The following is a 24,747-nucleotide window of genomic DNA, read 5'->3' as shown; positions in this document are numbered from 1 at the left end:
AAGCCACAAAGCTCTTCTAGCTAATATAGCTAAGGACATGGATCTAACATCAATTTTGATAATATAAAAAATGTCATCACAAATAAAATGATTAGCATGTTGCAGTAAGCAAATAATGCTAGATATGTCAGAATCCAATTCTTGTTGCGCTAAATTCTCCAACCAGAAAGTTGATGCAGTCGCAACATCAGCCAAAGAAATTGCAGGTCTAAGAAGATGACCTGAATATAAATAGGCCTTCCTTAGATAAGATTCAAGCTTCCTATCTAAAGGATCCTTAAAGGAAGTACTATCTTCCATAGGAATAGTGGTACGTTTAGCAAGAGTAGAAATAGCCCCATTAACTTTGGGGATTTTTTCCCAAAACTCTATAGACTTTGCTGGTAAAGGATACAATTTTTTAAACCTTGAAGAAGGAATAAAAGAAGTACCTGGCTTATTCCATTCCTTAGAAATCATATCAGAAATATCCTCAGGAATAGGAAAAAACCCTGGAGAAACTACAGGAGGTTTAAAAACAACATTTAAACGTTTATTAGACTGAACGTCAAGAGGACTGGTTACCTCAATATCCAAAGTAATTAACACTTCTTTTTATAAAGAACGCATATACTCTATTTTAAATAAATAAGTAGATTTGTCAGTGTCAATATCTGAGGAAGGATCTTCTGTATCAGATAGATCCTCATCAGAAGAGTTGTTGGTCATTTGAAATTTCATCTACTGAAAGAGAAGTTTTAAAAGACCTTTTAAGTTTATTAGAAGGTGGAAATGCAGACAAAGCCTTCAAAATAGAATCAGAAACAAATTCTTTAAAATTCACAGGTATATCATGTACATTAGAAGTTGAAGGAACTGCAACTGGCAATGTACTATTACTGATGGACACACTATCTGCATGTAAAAGTTTATCATGACAACTATTACAAATGACATTCGGCAAAATAATTTCCACAATTTTACAACAAATGCACTTAGCTTTGGTTGAACCGATGTCAGGCAGCAATGTTCCAGCAGAAACTTCTGAGGCAGGATCAGATTGAGACATCTTGCAAAATGTAAAAGAAAAAACAACATATAAAGCAAAATTATCAATTTCCTTATATGACCGTTTCAGGAATGGGAAAAAATCCAAAAAGCATAGCATTCTGATAGAGAAAAAAAGGCAAGAGGCAAACATCAATGGGGTATTGAAATAATGAAAAAGTTTGGCGCCAAGTATGATGCACAACGTAACTGAAACTTTTTTGGCGCCAATAATAACTGGAAATGACACACTCGCGTCACCAATGACGCAACCGTGTGTAAGGCCACGCCGGAAATGACGAAGTTGCGTCATAGACGTATTTTTCGCGCCAAAAAAAATCTCGCGCCAAAAATGAAGCAATGAAGTTTAGCATTTGGCGCACCCGCGGGCCTAATACCGCCCGCACTTGCAAGAAGTAGTCAATTGAAAAAAAGACTAAACCCCAGGTAAGAAAAATTTTTCTTAAAAAATGTTTATATTCCCCAAATATGAAACTGACAGTCTGCAGAAGGAAATACATGAACCTGACTCAAGGCAAATATAAGTACAATACATATATTTAGAACTTTATATAAATGCATAAAGTGCCCAACCATAGCTGAGGTGTCTTAAGTAATAAAAAACATACTTACCAAAAAGACACCCATCCACATATAGCAGATAGCCAAACCAGTACTGAAACAGTTATCAGTAGAGGTAATGGTAAAATGAGAGTATATCGTCGATCTGAAAAGGGAGGTAGGAGATGAATCTCTATGACCGATAACAGAGAACCTATGAAATAGACCCCCATTAGGGAAATCATAATATTCAATAAGTGATACTCCCTTCACGTCGCTCTGACATTCGCTGTACTCTGAGAGGAATCGGGCTTCAACAATGCTTAGAAGCGCATATCAACGTAGAAATCTTAGCACAAACTTACTTCACCACCTCCATAGGAGCCAAAGTTTGTAAAACTGAATTGTGGGTGTGGTGAGGGGTGTATTTATAGGCATTTTGAGGTTTGGGAAACTTTGCCCCTCCTGGTAGGATTGTATATCCCATACATACCTAGCTCATGGACTCTTGCCAATTACATGAAAGAAATAGCTGGTGTAATCTTTTGTACAGGAGAGGAGCTTTGACAAGAAGACTTTCTCAGTTGTTATCAGTTCTAACCATGTGAAAAGAAAACGTCTTTATCTGCATATGGGAAGTCTTGAATAGACTTCTCCACCTTCAAAAAATATATGTTTATGTTAAAGATATATTTTTTTAAAAGGACTTTATAATTTGTAAAACATATCGGGCTAGATTACAAGCACATGGACGTGCACTAAGGCTTGGCTCTAAGCCCATTGTTATAATTTGTACTATTATGATAGCGTGTAACAGATACTATCATTTATTTGTGAGAGAGCTTGGAAAACTTAAACCTCAAAGTTTGTGTCTGAGCAACCCCCAGTTACTGTTAATTTTCTATCACTCTGAAGATTACAGGGACACACCGAGTGCAAACAGAAAATACTATCATGTGTTTTTTTTTATTTATTTTTTATTATTATTTCAAAAAGGTTTTTATTGAGGTTCTTGAAAACAAGTACAGACATCTGTAAAAAATGAACACATCACATTGTGGGCATATTTGATACATAATTCCAGATAAGCACAAAGGAGGATAACATCTGGGTATCTGCATATTATTATCCAGAACATGAATGGACATTTAGGTGATATTTTGCATCCATAATAAGTTTACACTGATTGGTAAGAAGTACTATATAATATGGAATATGTATATATTGCTAAATTTTAATTGGTCTGGTTGTCATATGAAAACTTGCATTATAAAACCTCAGATTTGTATTTTATGTTGTACATTAGTACAGAATATACCCCTCCGACCACCACAAGGCCACTATTGGACATGCATATAAAACCTGTCTGCATAACCAAGGAGGGATAATATATAATTACAACATAGCTTATATTAGCGCTTAACCACAAATAGCTATTAGTATAAGAACAGTATATGATAAGACACAGGACTAACATTAGAATACAGCAGGGATTGCGCAGTATTGGTAGGGGCTGGCATAAAGGAGTAGAAGGTTATAAATATGTAGACATGCAAAGTAAATGCGGTAATGGGTCTTTCCAACAAGAATAGGTTGAAAACTGGGACTAATGGCAAGGAGAAACATTGATGATAATCCTTCTGATATACGCTAGAGTTTAAAACATTCCTCAGATAGGAAAAAGGGGATACAGCATGGCAGTCAATTAAATAATCAAAACTTTTTCTTTACAACAACATTTTCATGGGATAATCCATCTCTCTATCTTGGCCGCTGAAAGAAAGACAGAAACACACAAAAAGAAAAAAAAAAAGAGAGAAAAAATAACAAACAAAACAAATGTCTTGTTGCCAGATGGTAAAATTAGCATAAGGAAATGCATTAAATAGGCATTAAAGTGAAATTAAATTTAGCTGCACTAGAATCAAGCTATAGTTAACCTGCCTATCAACTAGTCAAGTCGATAACTTTCAAAAAATAAAAAAAGTTAAAGTATATTTAAATAATTATACTTTTACCGATCACATTATGCAGTCTGTTCCTCCGCCCCCTCGCTTTCTTCCGGGTTTATGCTGTCTTCACTGATCAACGGTCAGACCCTTCATTTACATAATGATGCGCACTCGTACCGATAACGAAAATTTAGCGCATGCGCAATATTACGATATACGCTGAGATACATACTAACAATGAATCACTTGATTCATTGTTTAGTATTTTAGCATAGATCATGTGAACAGTGTCTCTGCATTGCGGGATTCCCCAAAGACTCTAACCATCACAAATCATGTCTGCATATAAAGAATTAAAAATATTGAAAGTCTACAGAGAATAACAGAACAATAAATTATGTAGTATATACCATTGATCAATAAAACAGCTGATTTACAGTATTTAAATTGCGGACATAATGTTCAATTTAATGCATATTTGTTATATCATAATTATTGTATAATTACTTTTAGAAATAACGGGATGGCAAGAAATAGGTACAATCGCAAGCTCCGTGTACCTGATCTGACGAAAGTAGGGGATTCCCTTTGGTAATGCGCATGCGGCTAGCATGAACACGCTTTGAGAGACAAATGGAGTTCGGAGTTAGCAGTTAGCGGAGTGATGCATGCGCATTAGAAGCCGTGGGCGTTTTTGTTGGTGCTTGAGTCGCCAATGTAGTTCTTTTCGCCCAGAAGAGAAGTTTATGTAAACTAATATTTTGACTTAGATTCTCTAATGTTTTGTAGTAGTTAAGTTTGGGAGAAGAACATTTATAAATTGATGGAACATTTGAAATAAAATAATTCAACTAACAAACTTTCACCTAGATTACGAGTTTTGCGCTACACAGGGTGCGTAACTGACGCCAAAAAAAGTTGCGTTATTTCTCTCTCCTTAGCGCTGCCATTACAAGTTACTGAAAAGTCTACTTGTGTGTACGATATGGTGGCGTTAAGCTCCATACCGCACAAAATTCAAGGGCTGCTTTGACATGCTCATGCACACTTTCCCCTATAGACATCAATGGGGAGAGAGTGTTAGGTTTTTTTCTAACACCTGAAGTGAGGAATGAAAAATCTCCGTAACGCAACCGAATTGATGTCTATAAGGGAAAAAAAAGTTATGTTTAAACCTACTACCCTAACGTAAACCCTAAGTCTAAACACCCCTAATCTGCCGCCCCAACATTGCCGACACCTAAATAAAGTAATTAACCCCTATTCCGCCGCTCCCAGACATCGCCGACACTAATAAAAGCTATTAACCCGTAATCCGACGCTCCCTGACATCGCCAACACTATAATAAAGTTATTAACCCCTAAACCTCCGACCTCCCACATCGCCGCAACTAAATAAACCTATTAACCCCTTTACCTCCGGCCCCCCACATCGCCACTACTAAATAAACCTAATAACCCCTAAACCTCCGGCCCTCCACATCGCCGCCACTAAATAAACCTATTAACCCCTAAACTGCCAGCCCCCCCCCACATCGCAAAACACTAAATTAAACTATTAACCCCTAAACTAAATTAATTAAACTAAATTAACCTAACATAACTATTCTAATAAAATAAGAAAATACTACCAATTAAAAAATCTAAATTATAAATTTTAAAAAACTAACACTACGAAAAAAATAAAAAAATCTAAAATTACAAAAACTAATAAACACTAAGCTTACAAAAAATAATAAACTAAATTATCAAAAATAAAGACAACACCTAATCTAACAGCCCTTTAAAAAATAAAAAAGCCCCATCCCCCAAAATAAAAACACCCCCTAGCCTAAAATAAACTACCAATAGCCCTTAAAAGGGCCTTTTGTAGGGCATTGCCCTAAGTTAAGCAGCTCTTTTACCTGTTAAAAAATACAAAGTCCCCCCAACAGTAAAACCCACCACCCAACCAACCCCCCCAAAATAAAAAAACCTAACTAAAAAATCCTAATCTACCCATTGCCCCTAAAGGGGCATTTGTATGAGCATTGCCCTTAAAAGGGCATTCAGCTTTTTTTCACTGCCCTTAAAAGGGCATTCAGCTCTTTTACAAAAGCCCAAACCCCTAATCTAAAAAAAACACCCAAAAAAATGAAAGAAAAACCTAACACTAACCCCAGAATATTCAATCACAGTTCCTGAAGTCCGGACATCCATCTTAATCCAGGCGGCAAGAAGTCTTCATCCAGGCAGCGACACCTTCATCCATCTCATCCACGTGCACGGGAGCGTGCGCGTGCGTGTGCATGGGAGCGTGCGCGCGCATGCACGTGTGAAACTGCCTGGCCAAAAGTTAAAGTGGAAGAGACACAAGGTGGGACTCAGTGGGAGAGAGGGTGGGAATAAAAAATATTAATGATCTGGGAGAGGGTGGGGGGTTGGGTGTTAAGGGGGGTAAGCTACACTACAGAAAAACTTAAAATAAACATTTGATTTCAAACTGGGTACTGGCAGACAGCTGCCAGTACCCAATATGGTGCACAATAAGGCAGAGGAGGGGGGTAGAGAGCTGTTTGGGGGGGATCAGGGAGGTTGGGGCTAAGGGGGGGGGGGGTCCTACACAGCATTTTTTTTTTTTTTTTTTTTAAACAAAACAAAAAAAACTTTTATTTTAGTACTGGCAGACTTTCTGCCAGTACTTAAGATGGCGGGGACAATTGTGGGGTGGGGGAGGGAAGAGAGCTGTTTGGGAGGGATCAGGGGGTGTGATGTGTCAGGTGGGAGGCTGATCTCTACACTAAAGCTAAAATTAACCCTGCAAGCTCCCTATAAGCTACCTAATTAACCCCTTCACTGCTAGCCATAATACACGTGTGATGCGCAGCAGCATTTAGCGGCCGTCTTATTACCAAAAAGCAACGCCAAAGTCATATATGTCTGCTATTTCTGAACAAAGGGGATCCTAGAGAAGCATTTACAACCATGTGTGCCATAATTGCACAAGCTGTTTATAAATAATTTCAGTGAGAAACATAAAATTGTGAAAAATTTAGCGTTTTTTTCAATTTGATCGCATTTTGCGGTGAAATGGTGGCATGAAATATACCAAAATGGGCCTAGATCAATACTTTGGGATGTCTTCTAAAAAAAATATAAACATGTCAAGGGATATTCAGGGATTCCTGAAAGATATCAGTGTCCCAATGTAACTAGCGCAAATTTTGAAAAAAAGTGGTTTGGAAATAGCAAAGTGCTACTTGTATTTATGGCCCTATAACTTGCAAAAAAAGCAAAGAACCTGTAAAAATTGGGTATTTCTAAACTCAGGACAAAATTTAGAAACTATTTAGCATGGGAGTTTTTTGGTGGTTGTAGCTCTGTAACAGATTTTGGGGATCAATGTTGGAAAAAGTGTGTTTTTAACATTTTTTTCCTCATATTTTATAAAAAAAATTATAGTAAATTATAAGATATGATGAAAATAAGGGTATCTTTAGAAAGTCCATTTAATGGCGAGAAAAACGATATATAATATGTGTGGGTACAGTAAATAAGTAAGAGGAAAATTACAGCTAAACTCAAATACCGCAAAAATGTAAAAATAGCCTTGGTCCCAAACGGACAGAAAATGGAAAAGTGCTGTGGTCATTAAGGGGTTAAACAACCACAGATAGACGGTTCCTTGTTTTATTCGATGTGCACACCTTTCATAAAAAGAGGTATTGTCTTAAAAGCTGGTCAATCTCATGACCATCAATAATAAAGTATCCTTATTGCGTGTATGAGTGATACATACGTGAGTCCTCAGGAGGTTTCCCTGAATATAAGCTATCTTAATTAATTGTGCATTTATGGTATCTTCAGCTACTTTGTAGCGCCCTCACTTCTATTTGGTGATTGTTTTTTCCTAATATGAGGGTTTTAGGATTTAGTGAGGTGTTTGATATTTTTGGCCTTGCGCACTAGCATACCTACCTTAGATTTGACAAACAAGACATGATCACGCTCCCGAGCCTGTTCTCGTGGAAAAATCAATATAGGATACCCAGAGAATAATGTCATTTAGATAATAGGCATAAATAATGTGTTTTTGTTGTTGTTTGTTTTTTAAATGTGCGCTTTATCTGAACATGAAAGTGTAATTTAGACTTCCATGTTCCTTTACCAATGATTGTACATTCTCTAATTTTTAGAAGGATTTAAGGATCCGGCATTGTATACTTCATGGTTATCGCCAGCTGATGCTTTTAGCACTTGGAAAACACCAAGAGCATTCAATAAATATGAGAAGTCTGCCACTTTAGTGAGCAATAGTCAGTGCTTGCTGAAACCCTTAGACAACATAGTACACAAAGCATGGAACATGTTTGCTTCAAAGTAAGTACCACTTATACCTACAGTACAAAATGTATTTGCTACTAATACTGATTATAATACAATATATTCATAGGTAGCTTGCATTATACAGTTTCCGTTCAGGGCTTTCATAGGTAGCATATTGGCATACCGTTTGTAGGTATATTAATAAAGATTTTTATTATAATCCGTGCTTCTCTACTTTAAGCTGCACTTGTACATAACAGTATAGAACTATAGGGTTAATTGCTTATAATTTAAAGGGACAGTCTACACCAGAATTTTTATTCTTTTAAAAGATAGATAATCCCTTTATTACCCATTCCCTAAATTTGCATATACAAGTTTTTACCTCTTTGATTACCTTGTATCTAAGCCTCTGCAAACTGCCCCCCTTATTTCAGTTCTTTTGACAGACTTGCATTTTATCCAATCAGTGCTCCTCCTAGGTAACTTCACGTGCATGAGCACAGTGTTATCTATATGACACACATGACCTAACACCCTCTAGTGGTAAAAATGCATTTATATTAGGGGCGGCCTTCAATGTCTAAGAAATAAGCATATGAACCTCCTAGGTTTAGCTTTCAACTAAGAATACCAAGAGAACAAAGCAAAATTGGTGATAAAAGTAAATTGGAAAGTTGTTTAAAATGACATGCTCTATCTTGAAAGTCATGAAAGTTTATGTTGGTCTAGACTGTTTCTTTAAGATCATGTGTGTCCACTTTTTTCATGGGAGGAGCCATATTTTTTTGGGGGGGGTTTTGTGAGCAGTGACAGTAAAAACATTCTATGAATTCTATTAATTCATTTAAAAATATGTAATTCTTTGGGAACAAACGTCAAATGAGCAATGCTTTACCAACACAAATGTCACATACCTACATATTGAGACAGGCCCAGAAATCTACACGCACATTAGTTATATAGAAGGGCTAACTATCGGCTAGATTACGAGTTTTTCGTTATGAGCTGTGCAGTGCTAACGAGCAGTTTTCTCTCACCGCTCACTTACATGCAGCGCTGGTATTACGGGTTTTTATCAACCCAGCGTTAAAAGGCAAGAAGTGAGCGTTGAGCAAAATTTAGCTCCTTACCGCACTTCAATACCAGCGCTGCTTAAGTCAACGGTGAGCTGGTCGTACGTGCTCATGCACGATTTCCCCATAGGAATCAACAGGGAGAGCCGGCTGAGAAAAAGTCTAACACCTGCCAAAAAGCAGCGTAAAACTCAGTAACGCAGCCCCATTGATTTCTATGGGGAAATAAAATTTATGTTTACAACTAACACCCTAACATGAACCCCGAGTCTAAACACCCCTAATCTTACACTTATTAACCCCTAATCTGCCGCCCACGATATCGCTGACACCTGCATTATATTTATTAACCCCTAATTTGCCGCTCCGGACACCGCCACCACCTACATTATAATTATGAACCCCTAATCTGCTGCCTCCAACATCGCCGACCCCTACATTATATTTATTAACCCCTAATCTGCCGCCCCCAACGTCGCCGCCACTATAATAAACACATTAACCCCTAAACCGCCGCACTCCCGCCTCGCAAACATTAGTTAAATATTATTAATTACCCCTAATCTGCCGTCCCTAACATCGCCGCAACCTACCTACATTTATTAACCCCTAATCTGCCGCCCCCAACGTCGCCGCCACTATACTAAATGTATTAACCCCTAAACCTAAGTCTAACCCTAACACCCCCAACTTAAATATAATTACAATAAATATAAATAAAAATTAATATTATTACCTAAATAATAATTCCTATTTAAAGCTAAATACTTACCTGTATAAACCCTAAGCTAGCTACAATATAACTAATAGTTACATGGTATCTAGCTTAGGGTTTATGTTTATTTTACAGGCAAGTTTGTATTTATTTTAACTAGGTAGAATAGTTACTAAATAGTTATTAACTATTTAATAACTACCTAGCTAAAATAAATACAAAAGTACCTGTAAAATAAAACCTAACCTAAGTTACAATAACACCTAACACTACACTATAATTAGGGGGTGTTAGTGTTAGGGTTAGACTTAGGTGGTAAATAGTAGACATGTGCATGGCGAAAAAATTCGGTTCGGATCGATTCGAATTCGGAAAAATTTGAATCAATTCTGTTCGGATTTGTTTCGGATTCATTCAGATTCGAATAAATTCGGTTCGGATTTGTTTCGGATTCATTCGGATTCGAATAAATTCGGCTGGATTCGGTTTGATTCGGTTCGGAAATTCGGAATTTGGGTAAGTGTTAGGTGGGATTAGACTAGTATTATGTACTGTACATTAGGTGTAACCCATAGCAGAGTAATATAACCTTATATACTGTACAATACTAGTGTAATCCATGGCCATCCGAATCTACCGAATAAATCCGAAGTTATTCGGATTTATTCGGTAGATTCGGCACTATTTTAATTCGGAGATTCGGTTCGATCCGAATCTCTGAATTTGCCGAATTTTCAGAATTTCCGAATAGAACCGAATCGCACATGTCTAGTAAATAGGTGGCGGCGATGTTAGGGACGGCAGATTAGGGGTTAATAATATTTAACTAGTGTTTGCGAGGCGGGAGTGCGGCGGTTTAGGGGTTAATATGTTTATTATAGTTGTGGCGATGTCTGGAGGGGCAGATTAGGGGTTAATAATTTTATTATAGTGTTTGCGATGCGGGAGGGCCTCGATTTAGGGGTTAATAGGTAGTTTATGGGTGTTAGTGTGCTTTTTAGCACTTTAGTTATGAGTTTTATGTTACGGCGTTGTACCATAAAACTCTTAACTACTGACTTTTAAATGCGTTAGGACTCTTGACGGGGTAGGGTGTACCGCTCACTTTTTGGCCTCCCAGGACAGAGTCCTAATACCGGCGCTTTGGAAGTCCCATAGAAAAAAGACTTTACGAAGTTTACGTAAGTCGTTTTGCGGTAAGGCCAAAAAAGTGTGCGGTGACCCTAAACCTTCAAGACTCTTAATACCAGCGGGCGTAAAAAAGCAGCGTTAGGACCTCTTAACGCTGCTTTTTTACCCTAACACACAACACGTAATCTAGCCAAATATTTGCTCTAAATGGGCATAGAGACATTTTCTGTGTAATAGTAACATAAAAAGTCCTGGAAGTTCATGTATGAATATGTCTAATATATATAGAGCCTTAAAATGAGTTTGCTTTCTTTTCTCCTTAGAGCATATGTTCATCAGTACACAAAGTTTGGAATTGAGGAAGAGGAATTCCTGGAGAGTTTCACCATTCTAGAGCAAATTATTGCAAGTTATACCAACCTATGATATGGTTTTGTTTTTCCATATATTAGATGTTTTTTGTTCTTTATTCTGGCATCATGTGTACAGCAGAGCAGTATTTATTATTATTAATAATATCTAAAATTGTCTAATAAATATTTTTTTACATAAAACTTTTTTAAAGTTTTTGATTTCCTTATAATCTAAAAAAGCCAGCACTGGACAGCTTACTAGCAAATTAGAGTGCAAATATCCCTAGTAGTGTAAATCTGATAAAAGTAGAAAAGTCTTATATATGTGTAATGACAAGCTAATTGATGGGTAGTCGAGACAAAACACTGGCTTGAGGTGCAAAGATCAACCTCTTCAACAGCTAAGAGTTTGGATGTTGTGTGTATCTACTAGGTTGCCGGGGCCATCTAGTGGCTGTATCTATACCAAACTATTTCACATGTATATAAACTAGACAATCTCTTAAGTTAAGGAACTGGAATAAAATCAGAATGTGGTTAAACAAATATTAGAAGCATCCAGCTAGCTTGACAAGGTGGTGCCGGGACATTCTCAAAATTGAGACAAAGTTCTATTCTATTCTAAGCTCTAAAGCAGTTTTCACAGTTCCTATATGTTAACAAGGCAATATAAATTTCAGATCATAAATCTCTGTATGCTACTAATCATAAAATGGGAAGGATAGAATGTAGCCACCAATCAACAAGCGCTATCCAGGGTGCTTAAGCAAAATGAGTGCAGCTCCTAAGCTTACATTGCCCTTTTTTCCCAAATAAAGATACCAAGGGAATAGGGGAGGTTTGTCCGGGCAGTGTCCATGTTGAGTCGCAATACTAGCAGCTCTGAGTAAAACTTTGATAATCTGCTAATCCATCCACCAGCCTGTAAAGATTGGAGATCACCTAAGAAAGAGCTCCCCTATCGAACGATGCTATTATCTAGGTGATACTGTTCCCCAGAGCTGGACTGTTGGAAGTTTTAGGCGGCAGCCTTCTACTAGATTCCCCCCCCCTGGGTAGAGAGCAGTACGAGTCAGACTACTATTTTTGACCCACAATGGAGATGCAGAAACAAGGAGAACAATTGTTAATGGTGCTTGAGGATCATTTTCAGAACGTTCACCAACTCATCAATAGGTTTTCAACAAAAAACAACGCAAAAAAATGTTGGATCCTTTGTTCCTTAGGAGAGTTTCTGCAGAGCTGCTTTTGGAGAACTCCCTAGAGCTTTCCAAACTTTTCATGTTGGCGACACACTTTTTAGACCTACATAATTTCGCGACACAGTAATTCAGTTGTACTAGCAAACAGGAGGTTAAACTAACTTGTTTTAAGAGATACGGACACATACATAAGATAACAAAATATATTTACAAGTAACAGTATGTATTGCAAGAATTAAAAAAAAGTTTAGTAACACCAATAGCTACTTACTATTTTAATGGGATAATTTTGAAGGAGGTAGAAAAACCTCCTATCCTAGTATACACATATAGCACTCAGGAAGTTTACAAATTAATATATATATATGTATTCTTAAATGAGATCACTAAATGTGATCACAACAGGTAATAATTGTCCAATCTCAAAACAAAGAGAAGTGGATGGGATTGAATTCAAACTTCCTGAGTGCTATATGTGTACACTAGGATAGGAGGTTTTTCTACCTCCTTCAAATTTTTCTCCAAAAGTTTGTTTTATACACAGCACCATTTAGCTCTATTTATACTACAAAAACTATATTTATTCTTTGATTTTGAGCTATTATATATATGGATTCTTCTCTTTTTTTCTGTAATTTAATGGGATGTATGAGGTTGATGGGATGAACACAGTTACTGAATATTTGGTGGAATATTAAAGGGACACTGAACTCAAATTTTTTCATTTGTAATTCAGAAAGAGCATGCAATTTTAAGCAACTTTCTAATTTACTCCTATTATCAATTTTTCTTCGTTCTCTTGCTATCATTATTTGAAAAAGAAGGCATCTAAGTTTTTTTTTTGGTTTCAGTACTCTGGACAGCACTTTTTTTATTGGTAGATGAATTTATCCACCAATCAGCAAGGACAACCCAGGTTGTTCACCAAAAATGGGCCGGCATCTAAACTTACATTCTTGCATTTCAAATAAAGATACCAAGATAATGAAGAAAATTTGATAATAGGAGTAAATTCGAAATTTGCTTAAAATTTCATGCTCATAATCTGAATCACGAAATTAAATTTTTGGGTACAGTGTCCCTTTAAATAAAGACACTCGCTAGCTATATACTGTCTAAAGCCCTTGGTTGTTGAACGCACGCAAAAATCACTACACATACATATGGCACTCCCGGCGATTAATCTAGTCTCACACAATGTGAGAGGGTTAAATACAGACACTAAACGTCGCACAGCATTTAATCACTATAAAAACCTACATGCGAATGTGATCTTTCTACAGGAAACCCACTTTATTACACCACAACTCCCCAAATATTGGTCCAGAGGCTTCCAGCAGAGTTATCATTCCACTGCTGGGGAGAAAAAAAAGGGGGGTATCAATACTGCTGCACTCCTCATTACACTTTGTGCATACTAACACGATAAAAGATAAAGAGGGCAGATATTTATTTCTACAAGGTCATATACAGGGAGAAGATATATTATTTTGCAACATCTATGCCCCAAATGAGAAGCAGGATGTGTTCTTCAAAGAAATTACACGTTTATTAACAGATTGGTCACAAATTCGGATCATTTTAGCAGGAGATTTTAACATCAACCTTCAGGCACTCAAATACACACAAAACCAGTACAATTCCAGAAAGCAAGCTCGGCTGTGGGCAATGGTCAAACGCGGTCTTGAACTCATTATCCCCGCACACCTTAGTTGACACATGGAAATCCCTATATGGTGTCACAGCAGACACAACGTTTTTTTCGACGGCACATACTAGTTACTCTAAACTAGACTATATTATGATTAGTCAGATTTTATATCCACAGCTGATATCTGCTAAAATACACCCATGCACATGGTCAGACCATTCCATCACACAGATGCTACTCCAAGGCATAAGAGACCCAAATAGAACCCAGACCTGGACATTTGATCCATCCTGTCTCCAAATTCCACAGACAAAAGAAAAACTGACACAGGCAATGGAGGAGTATTGGGCTATTAACCATGGTACCACAGATAGTCCGGTCTCGGTATGGGCTGCGCATAAAACAGTAATCAGAGGTATGTAAATCAAAGAAAAAACGATACTTAAAAAAAGGACTCACTTGATAATAGAGGGGTTAACTAGTGAAATTGAGACATTAGAAAAAAAACATAAATCAAATCTAGCTAATTCCACCCTAAAACAATTAGATCAAAAAAGACAAAAACTTAATGAGATTCTTAATAGCCAAAGAATGAAAACACAGTATTTTTTATATGCCAACAAACCAGATAAATACCTAGCCAAAAAGATTAGAGACAACTATACAGCTATATCAATTCCCTCTATACATAGAGGAGATGGTGGTGAGACAGGGCGTCCTCAAGAGATTGTGGATGCCTTTGCCTCATTTTACAGAGAACTGTATGACGGTAAAAAAGTGACCCACAACATCCCCACTAGAAACGTACTTACCGATTACCTCACCAAGGCACACCTGAGGAAAATTACAGACACAGACAGAGACTCATTAAATTCCAAAATTACCCCTATGGAAGTAACACATGCCATTAAAGATCTTAAGCCAGGAAAAGCTCCCGGGCCGGATGGTCTGCCGAGCGAATACTATAAGTTGTTTGCAGGCATACTCATCCCACATCTCACTCAATTTGCAAATTATGTGTTAGAAGGCAAACCGTTACCTAAAGACCTACTTCAAGCTAAAATAGTGGTTATTCCGAATACGGGAAAGAATCCAAAGTATTGCTCTAGCTATAGACCAATTTCCCTCATAAATCAGGATATTAAAATCATCACAAAAATTCTGGCCAATAGATTAAAACATATCCTTCCCAATATAATACACCCAGACCAAGTCGGCTTTATTAAGGATAGGGAAGCCCCAGACAACATAAGGAGGATGGTATCGACGATAGATTATCTTAAAAGTCATGGAGTGCTTTCTCTGCTTCTCTCGCTTGATGCGGAGAAGGCATTCGACCGGATAGATTGGGGGTACATGTCAACGGTACTGGAGGAAATGGGATTTAGGGGATCTTTTATTTCTGCAATTAACACGCTATATTCTACCCCTACTGCATATGTCAGAGCGATTGGTAGTCAATCTCACACCTTTAACATCCTGAATGGTACTCGGCAGGGATGTCCGCTATCTCCCCTGCTATTCGCAATATGCATAGAGCCACTCGTGGAATTTATTCGTAAGGAAGATGAGGTTAAAGGTCTAGAGATAGGAGGAAGATCCTACAAAATATCGTTATTTGCGGACGATGTCCTTTTGACATTGACCAGACCAATGACTTCCCTGCCTATTGTTTATAACATTTTGAACAAATTCTCAACTATCTCGGGATACAAAATCAACATTGACGAATGTGAAGCCCTCCCCATTAATATTCCTAAGCCCACTATCAAACTTATCGAGGTTAACTTTGATTTCAAATGGGTGCACGAACATGTGAAGTATTTTGAGGTCAAACGAACGCCAGAATTTGATAAACTCTATCAAGCCAACTATCTTCAACTATACAAAACTATAAAACAAGATATCACGAAGTGGCAACAATATGGGTTTTCGTGGTATGGGAGACTTTCCTCGGTCAAAATGAATATACTACCCAGACTCCTATACCTTTTTAGAACATTACCAATCAAGGTCCACAAAAAAGACTTAGATACTCTACAATCTAAACTAATTTCATATTTACGGGGAGGCAAACACGCGAGAATACCGGGCTTCTTACTCACAAGACACAGACAGTTGGGGGGAGTGGGGCTACCAAATTTATGGGATTACTATCAGGCTGCCAGACTAACCCAGACTTCTGCGCTAGGGAGACGGGGTAGCGATGTTGTTTGGCCCACTCTAGAAGCGTCCATGGGGGACTGAGCTCCCCAGACGACATATTGTGGAGGAAAGAGGTGTTTGAGACCCCGAGAGGCTACAAACCGAAAGCACTTTTGATCTCACACCAGCAGTGGAATAAATCAATATACACACATAAATTGGTATCAGAATACACTCTTGTAAGGCCGTTAAAATATATAATTCCAGGGGACTGCCACATACACATAGATAAGTGGGAGAACAAATGCCTATATAGGGTGCCAGACTTCTTACATCAGGGATCCATGCTCACATTTATACAACTACAAGAAAAGATCAGCCCATTCCCCCTACAGTGGTTTATATACTTGCAGATCTCATCTGCTATTCGCTCCTACATTCTTAAAGGTAGGGAAAAACAGACAACAACACTTGGAAAGCAAAGCAGCGCAACAAATAGGCCTAAACAAGCTATCTCACATATGTATCTTGCAATTCAATTATCCAAAAGTAAGAGTAAGCCACCCATTGTCGATAGATGGGAAACAGACTTGAGGATGGATTTTACAGGAGAGGAATGGAATAACATAACATATGAGGCTAGCAGGGGCCTATTGAGTGCAGACCTCAGAGAGAATAGCTTTAAATCGTTATTTTGCTGGTACCTGACTCCAGAGAGGTTGGCGCATTCTGTTAAAGGAAGCTCCAACAACTGCTATAGAGGGTGCAAGACTAAAGGTTCCTACATACATATGTGGTGGGATTGTCCCAAAGTTAAAACTATATGGACACAGACCTCGAGTCTCCTGTTTAATTTGTTAGGGGACCAAATTGAAGTGATTGCCCCACAGGCTTTGCTAAATATCAGAAACAAAAAATATAATTCTCACATCAATACCTTTTTCAGAATAATCTTCACAATAGTTAGAACTTCTATTGCTAAACACTGGAAGACAGGGGTCCCAGAATGGGCGGAGATTATCAACAAAATTAACAGCATATATGCTATGTATGAGACAGCTGCTCATCTACAAAATAAGATGGATACTTTTGGCAAAGTCTGGTTCTACTGGATGATGCGGGGAACCACTAATATACTTAACTAAACTCTAAAACGAGGGGGGACCAGGAGACTAATCAGTATATGAGACACCAATTAACTTAGGACATGGATGAGATGTCATGAGGGAGGAGGATGGGAGTTGAGTTCACAGTGATCTATAAGGTTTATTATTGTTGTTTTTGTTCTTATTTCTTTTTTCCTTTTTTTCTTTCCACACATTTCTATGAGCTTTTGTTTATATACAACAGTGGATATAAAACTTGTTAAATAATAAATTAGACAGATTGCTATGGGTCTTCTCGAGGTATGGGTCCCTTTATGATGTAATAGAGACTACAGATAGGTAACACCCGGTGTCGGTTGGGCCGATGGTGGTTTGGTTCTTTATCATGACTGTTCTTTTGTATATGTTGTATTGCACGCAATAAAAAATTATTTCAACTAAATAAAGACACTCGCATTTCATCATCAAGCATTTTTAAGCTTCCACTTCATATCCATATATCAAGAGCAGGAGCAGCAATGCACTACTGGGAGCTAGCTGCAAAAAAAACCCACTTTGACTTCTGACTTCAGCTCAGCGTTTAAACTGCCGCCCTCAGAGCTCTGCGAGTTGCACTGACTACTGCCCGCGCTGCAAACACACTGCTATCCCACTCACTGACTACACGTGCAGTCATGAGCCGATTGCTTGCTGTCAATAGGGGCATTAGAATTACCTAAAATAAAGCATGAATAATGACACATAGGAGAGAGTCTATATATAAATATCCTGATCAATTTCCAAATATACTGAGTCCCACTTGATCTCCAAATGCCCTTAACCCCTTAACGACTGAGGACGTGCAGGGTACGTCCTCAGAAAAAAGGCAGTTAACGCCTGAGAACGTACCCTGCACGTCCTCAGTGTGGAAAGCAGCTGGAAGCGATCCTGCTCGCTTCCAGATGCTTTCCGGTTATTGCAGTGATGCCTCGATATGGAGGCATCCTGCAATAACCTTTTTAAGCCATCCGGTGCAGAGAGAGCCACTCTGTGGCCCTCTCTGCACCGGAGATCGGTGGCTTACTTTGTTGGTGGGTGGGAGCCGGACCGGGAGGCGGGTGGCGGCCATCGATGGCCCTGGTTATGTGAAGGGGGGCGGGATCGTGGGCGGCTGGGGGCGCGCACGGGCGCGCGCGTGTGCACAGGAGGGTGGGGGCGGGCGCGTGCACGGGGAGGGAGCGGGTGGGAACCGCTACACTACAGAAAATTTTGAAAAGAAAAAATGTTAAAAAAATTTCAAATATATATATAAAAAAAAACGATCAGCAAGGTGGTGGGGGTTTGTCTGTGTGGGGGTGGGGGGGAAGCTACACTACAGAAAAAACAAAAAAAACAAAAAAGCACTTTTTATTGCAAACTGGGTACTGGCAGACAGCTGCCAGTACCCAAGATGGCCCCCAATAAGGCAGAGGGGAGGGTTAGAGAGCGGTTTTGGGGGGGATCAGGGAGGTTGGGGGCTAAGGGGGGGATCCTACACAGTAGCATATGTAAATATGCTAAAAAAAATTTTATTTTTTTTTTTAAAAAAACCTTTTATTTTAGTACTGGCAGACTTTCTGCCAGTACTTAAGATGGCGGGGACAATTGTGGGGTGGGGGAGGGAAGGGAGCTTTTTGGGAGGGATCAGGGGGTGGGATGTGTCAGATGGGAGGCTGATCTCTACACTAAAGCTAAAATTAACCCTGCAAGCTCCCTACAAACTCCCTAATTAACCCCTTCACTGCTAGCCATAATACACGTGTGAGGCGCAGCAGGATTTAGCGGCCTTCTAATTACCAGAAAGCAACGCCAAAGTCATATATGTCTGCTATTTCTGAACAAAGGGGATCCCAGACAAGCATTTACAACAATTTGTGCCATAATTGCACAAGCTGTTTGTAAATGATTTCAGTGAGAAACCTAAAATTGTGAAAAACTTTACTTTTTTTTTAATTTGATCGCATTTGGCGGTGAAATGGTGGCATGAAATATACCAAAATGTGCCTAGATCAATACTTGGGGTTGTCTACTAGACTACACTAAAGCTAAAATTAACCCTACAAGCTCCCTAAAAGCTCCCTAATTAACCCCTTAACTGCTGGGCATAATACACTTGTGGTGCGCAGTGGCATTTAGCGGCCTTCTAATTACCAAAAAGCAACGCCAAAGCCATATATGTCTGCTATTTCTGAACAAAGGGGATCCCAGAGAAGAATTTACAACCACTTATGCCATAATTGCACAAGTTGTTTGTAAATAATTTCAGTGAGAAACCGAAAGTTTGTGAAAAAAATTGTGAAAAAGTGAACGATTTTTTGTATTTGATCGCATTTGGCGGTGAAATGGTGGTATGAAATATACCAAAATTGGCCTAGATCAATACTTTGGGATGTCTACTAAAAAAAAATATATACATGTCAATGGATATTCAGAGATTCCTGAAAGATATTAGTGTTCTAATGTAACTAGCGCTAATTTTGGAAAAAAATGGTTTGGAAATTGCAAAGTGCTACTTGTACTTATTGCCCTATAACTTGCAAAAAAAAGCAAAGAACATGTAAACATTGGGTATTTCTAAACTCAGGACAAAATTTAGAAACTATTTAGCATGGGTGTTTTTTGGTGGTTTTAGATATGTAACAGATTTTGGGGGTCAAAGTTAGAAAAAGTGTGTTTTTTTCCATTTTTCCTCATATATTATCATTTTTTTTATAGTAAATTATATGATATGATGAAAATAATGGTATCTTTAGAAAGTCCATTTAATGGCGAGAAAAACGGTATATAATATGTGTGGGAACAGTAAATGAGTAAGAGGAAAATTACAGCTAAACACAAACACCGCAAAAATGTAAAAATAGCCTTGGTCCCAAACGGACAGAAAATGGAAAAGTGCTGTGGTCATTAAGGGGTTAAAGGGACATGAAACCCAAAAAATTTTCTTTCATGATTTAGAAAGAACATGCAATTTTAAACAACTTTCTAATTTACATCTATTATCTAATTTGCTTAATTCTCTTGATATACTTTGATAAAAAAAGCATATCTAGATAGGGTCAGTAGCTGCTTATTGGCTGTTGCACATAGATGTCTCATGTGATTGGCTCACCCATGTACATTGCTATTTCTTCAAGAAAGGATATCTAATGAATGAAGCAAATTACATATTAGAAGTAAACTGGAATGTTGTTTAAAATTGTATTCTCTACTTGAATCATGAAAGAAAAATTTTGAGTTTAGTGTCCCTTTAAGCATACTGGCAGATCTTCCATAACTTCCAAACTCTAGAAATAAGTGAAAAAAGCAGAAGGTACCTCCTAGCGGAGATCAGATGTACACTCAAAAGGATCTGTGTTTAAGAGATATTTAGTTGAAATAATCTTTATTGTCAAAAAGGAAGACAAGAGACATATCTAATACATCATGCCCCTAGTTCAGATAAACATATTTATATTCATTGTTACAGTCTCAGGACCTCTTATCATGTTCGATAAAGTTTTATAATTCCATATATCTGTCTCAAACAACATGAAAAAGAGTTGTAGGATGAAACAACTTCTCTCAGCAATTAGTATATCCATCCGGCTTTCCCAATGTATCTCCATCATTACTGAAATCTCTGAAAGTCCATAGAGTCCTAGGAAAAGCTCCCACCTACTGAAGTTGCCTTCAGGCATAGGAAATATATGAGGTCCTGTTTATTTTCCTGAAGTAGGAACGAAATTATCTATAGTCTTCCTTCCCCTCCCTTTTCTAATGTGTTTTCCTTTTATTTTAATAATTATAAACATTAAACATAAACTTTTGAAACTGTAAAACAATAAACTCATAACTGTATAACCTTTCCCGTCGAGCAGAGAGAGAACCATCAAATTGTATCTAAGATGTATATAAGTTCCCCATAAAAGACTTAGTGGCAATAAGTTTAGGAGAGATCCCCTATCGTGTTATAACTCTTGAAAGACTTAAATTTCCCTTATCTCTGTTTAAGAGATATTTAAAGGGACACTCAAGTCAAAATACATTTTCTCCAACATAGGTGTGTCCGGTCCACGGCGTCATCCTTACTTGTGGGATATTCTCTTCCCCAACAGGAAATGGCAAAGAGCCCAGCAAAGCTGGTCACATGATCCCTCCTAGGCTCCGCCTACCCCAGTCATTCTCTTTGCCGTTGTACAGGCAACATCTCCACGGAGATGGCTTAGAGTTTTTTAGTGTTTAACTGTAGTTTTTATTATTCAATCAAGAGTTTGTTATTTTGAAATAGTGCTGGTATGTACTATTTACTCAGAAACAGAAAAGAGATGAAGATTTCTGTTTGTATGAGGAAAATGATTTTAGCAACCGTAACTAAAATCCATGGCTGTTCCACACAGGACTGTTGAGAGCAATTAACTTCAGTTGGGGGAACAGTGTGCAGTCTCTTGCTGCTTGAGGTATGACACATTCTAACAAGACGATGTAATGCTGGAAGCTGTCATTTTCCCTATGGGATCCGGTAAGCCATGTTTATTACGATCATAAATAAGGGCTTCACAAGGGCTTATTAAGACTGTAGACTGTTTTTGGGCTAAATCGATTCATTATTAACACATATTTAGCCTTGAGGAATCATTTTATCTGGGTATTTTGATATAATAATATCGGCAGGCACTGTATTAGACACCTTATTCCTTAGGGGCTTTCCCAAAGCTTAAGCAGAGCCTCATTTTCGCGCCGGTGTGGCGCACTTGTTTTTGAGAGGCATGGCATGCAGTCGCATGTGAGAGGAGCTCTGATACTTAGAAAAGACTTTCTGAAGGCGTCATTTGGTATCGTATTCCCCTTTGGGCTTGGTTGGGTCTCAGCAAAGCAGATACCAGGGACTGTAAAGGGGTTAAAGTTTAAAACGGCTCCGGTTCCGTTATTTTAAGGGTTAAAGCTTCCAAATTTGGTGTGCAATACTTTTAAGGCTTTAAGACACTGTGGTGAAAATTTGGTGAATTTTGAACAATTCCTTCATGTTTTTTCGCAATTGCAGTAATAAAGTGTGTTCAGTTTAAAATTTAAAGTGACAGTAACGGTTTTATTTTAAAACGTTTTTGTACTTTGTTATCAAGTTTATGCCTGTTTAACATGTCTGAACTACCAGATAGACTGTGTTCTGAATGTGGGGAAGCCAGAATTCCTATTCATTTAAATAAATGTGATTTATGTGATAATGACAATGATGCCCAAGATGATTCCTCAAGTGAGGGGAGTAAGCATGGTACTGCATCATTCCCTCCTTCGTCTACACGAGTCTTGCCCACTCAGGAGGCCCCTAGTACATCTAGCGCGCCAATACTCCTTACTATGCAACAATTAACGGCTGTAATGGATAATTCTGTCAAAAACATTTTAGCCAAAATGAACCCTTGTCAGCGTAAGCGTGGCTGCTCTGTTTTAGATACTGAAGAGCATGACGACGCTGATATTAATATCTCTGAAGGGCCCCTAACCCAGTCTGATGGGGCCAGGGAAGTTTTGTCTGAGGGAGAAATTACTGATTCAGGGAACATTTCTCAACAGGCTGAACCTGATGTGATTGCATTTAAATTTAAGTTGGAACATCTCCGCATTCTGCTTAAGGAGGTATTATCCACTCTGGATGATTGTGAAAAGTTGGTCATCCCAGAGAAACTATGTAAAATGGACAAGTTCCTAGAGGTGCCGGGGCTCCCAGAAGCTTTTCCTATACCCAAGCGGGTGGCGGACATTGTTAATAAAGAATGGGAAAGGCCCGGTATTCCTTTCGTCCCTCCCCCCATATTTAAAAAATTGTTTCCTATGGTCGACCCCAGAAAGGACTTATGGCAGACAGTCCCCAAGGTCGAGGGAGCGGTTTCCACTTTAAACAAACGCACCACTATACCCATAGAGGATAGTTGTGCTTTCAAAGATCCTATGGATAAAAAATTAGAAGGTTTGCTTAAAAAGATGTTTGTTCAGCAGGGTTACCTTCTACAACCAATTTCATGCATTGTCCCTGTCGCTACAGCCGCATGTTTCTGGTTCGATGAGCTGATAAAGACGCTCGATAGTGATTCTCCTCCTTATGAGGAGATTATGGACAGAATCAATGCTCTCAAATTGGCTAATTCTTTCACCCTAGACGCCACTTTGCAATTGGCTAGGTTAGCGGCTAAGAATTCTGGGTTTGCTATTGTGGCGCGCAGAGCGCTTTGGTTGAAATCTTGGTCGGCTGATGCGTCTTCCAAGAACAAGCTACTAAACATTCCTTTCAAGGGGAAAACGCTGTTTGGCCCTGACTTGAAAGAGATTATCTCTGATATCACTGGGGGTAAGGGCCACGCCCTTCCTCAGGATCGGCCTTTCAAGGCAAAAAATAGACCTAATTTTCGTCCCTTTCGTAAAAACGGACCAGCCCAAAGTGCTACGTCCTCTAAGCAAGAGGGTAATACTTCTCAAGCCAAGCCAGCTTGGAGACCAATGCAAGGCTGGAACAAGGGAAAGCAGGCCAAGAAACCTGCCACTGCTACCAAGACAGCATGAAATGTTGGCCCCCGATCCGGGACCGGATCTGGTGGGGGGCAGACTCTCTCTCTTCGCTCAGGCTTGGGCAAGAGATGTTCTGGATCCTTGGGCGCTAGAAATAGTCTCCCAAGGTTATCTTCTGGAATTCAAGGGACTTCCCCCAAGGGGGAGGTTCCACAGGTCTCAGTTGTCTTCAGACCACATAAAAAGACAGGCGTTCTTACATTGTGTAGAAGACCTGTTAAAAATGGGAGTGATTCATCCAGTTCCATTAAGAGAACAAGGGATGGGGTTCTACTCCAATCTGTTCATAGTTCCCAAAAAAGAGGGAACGTTCAGACCAATCTTAGATCTCAAGATCTTAAACAAGTTTCTCAAGGTTCCATCGTTCAAGATGGAAACCATTCGAACTATTCTTCCTTCCATCCAGGAAGGTCAATTCATGACCACGGTGGATTTAAAGGATGCGTATCTACATATTCCTATCCACAAGGAACATCATCGGTTCCTAAGGTTCGCATTCCTGGACAAACATTACCAGTTCGTGGCGCTTCCTTTCGGATTAGCCACTGCTCCAAGGATTTTCACAAAGGTACTAGGGTCCCTTCTAGCTGTGCTACGACCAAGGGGCGTTGCGGTAGTACCTTACTTGGACGACATTCTGATTCAAGCGTCGTCCCTTCCTCAAGCAAAGGCTCACACGGACATCGTCCTGGCCTTTCTCAGATCTCACGGATGGAAAGTGAACGTGGAAAAGAGTTCTCTATCCCCGTCAACAAGGGTTCCCTTCTTGGGAACAATTATAGACTCCTTAGAAATGAGGATTTTTCTGACAGAGGTCAGAAAAACAAAACTTCTAGACTCTTGTCGGATACTTCATTCCGTTCCTCTTCCTTCCATAGCTCAGTGCATGGAAGTGATCGGGTTGATGGTTGCGGCAATGGACATAGTTCCTTTTGCGCGCATTCATCTAAGACCATTACAACTGTG

The 24,747-nt window shown here is 38.8% G+C and overlaps 1 protein-coding gene across 5 annotated transcripts in view; it reads left to right on the top strand.

The window, feature by feature from the left end:
- Window positions 1-11,320, top strand: part of TUBD1 (tubulin delta 1) — a 127,459-nt gene extending 116,139 nt beyond the window's left edge. For 4 of the 5 annotated variants that reach the window (XM_053707334.1, XM_053707335.1, XM_053707336.1 and 1 more), the window contains 2 exons: window positions 7,715-7,898; window positions 11,090-11,320. In XM_053707334.1, the coding sequence (XP_053563309.1) occupies window positions 7,715-7,898; window positions 11,090-11,192 (287 nt within the window). In that variant the 3' untranslated portion in view covers window positions 11,193-11,320. The remainder of the gene's footprint in view (window positions 1-7,714; window positions 7,899-11,089) is intronic. The other variant, XM_053707337.1, reaches the window with a different exon arrangement.
- Window positions 11,321-24,747: the final 13,427 nt, after the last annotated feature.

The sequence above is a fragment of the Bombina bombina genome, chromosome 3 (assembly GCF_027579735.1).
Source record: "Bombina bombina isolate aBomBom1 chromosome 3, aBomBom1.pri, whole genome shotgun sequence".
Taxonomy (NCBI): Eukaryota; Metazoa; Chordata; class Amphibia; order Anura; family Bombinatoridae; genus Bombina; species Bombina bombina.
The sequence above is the reverse complement of the archived record's forward strand: the minus strand, read 5'-3'. Positions and strand labels throughout refer to the sequence as shown.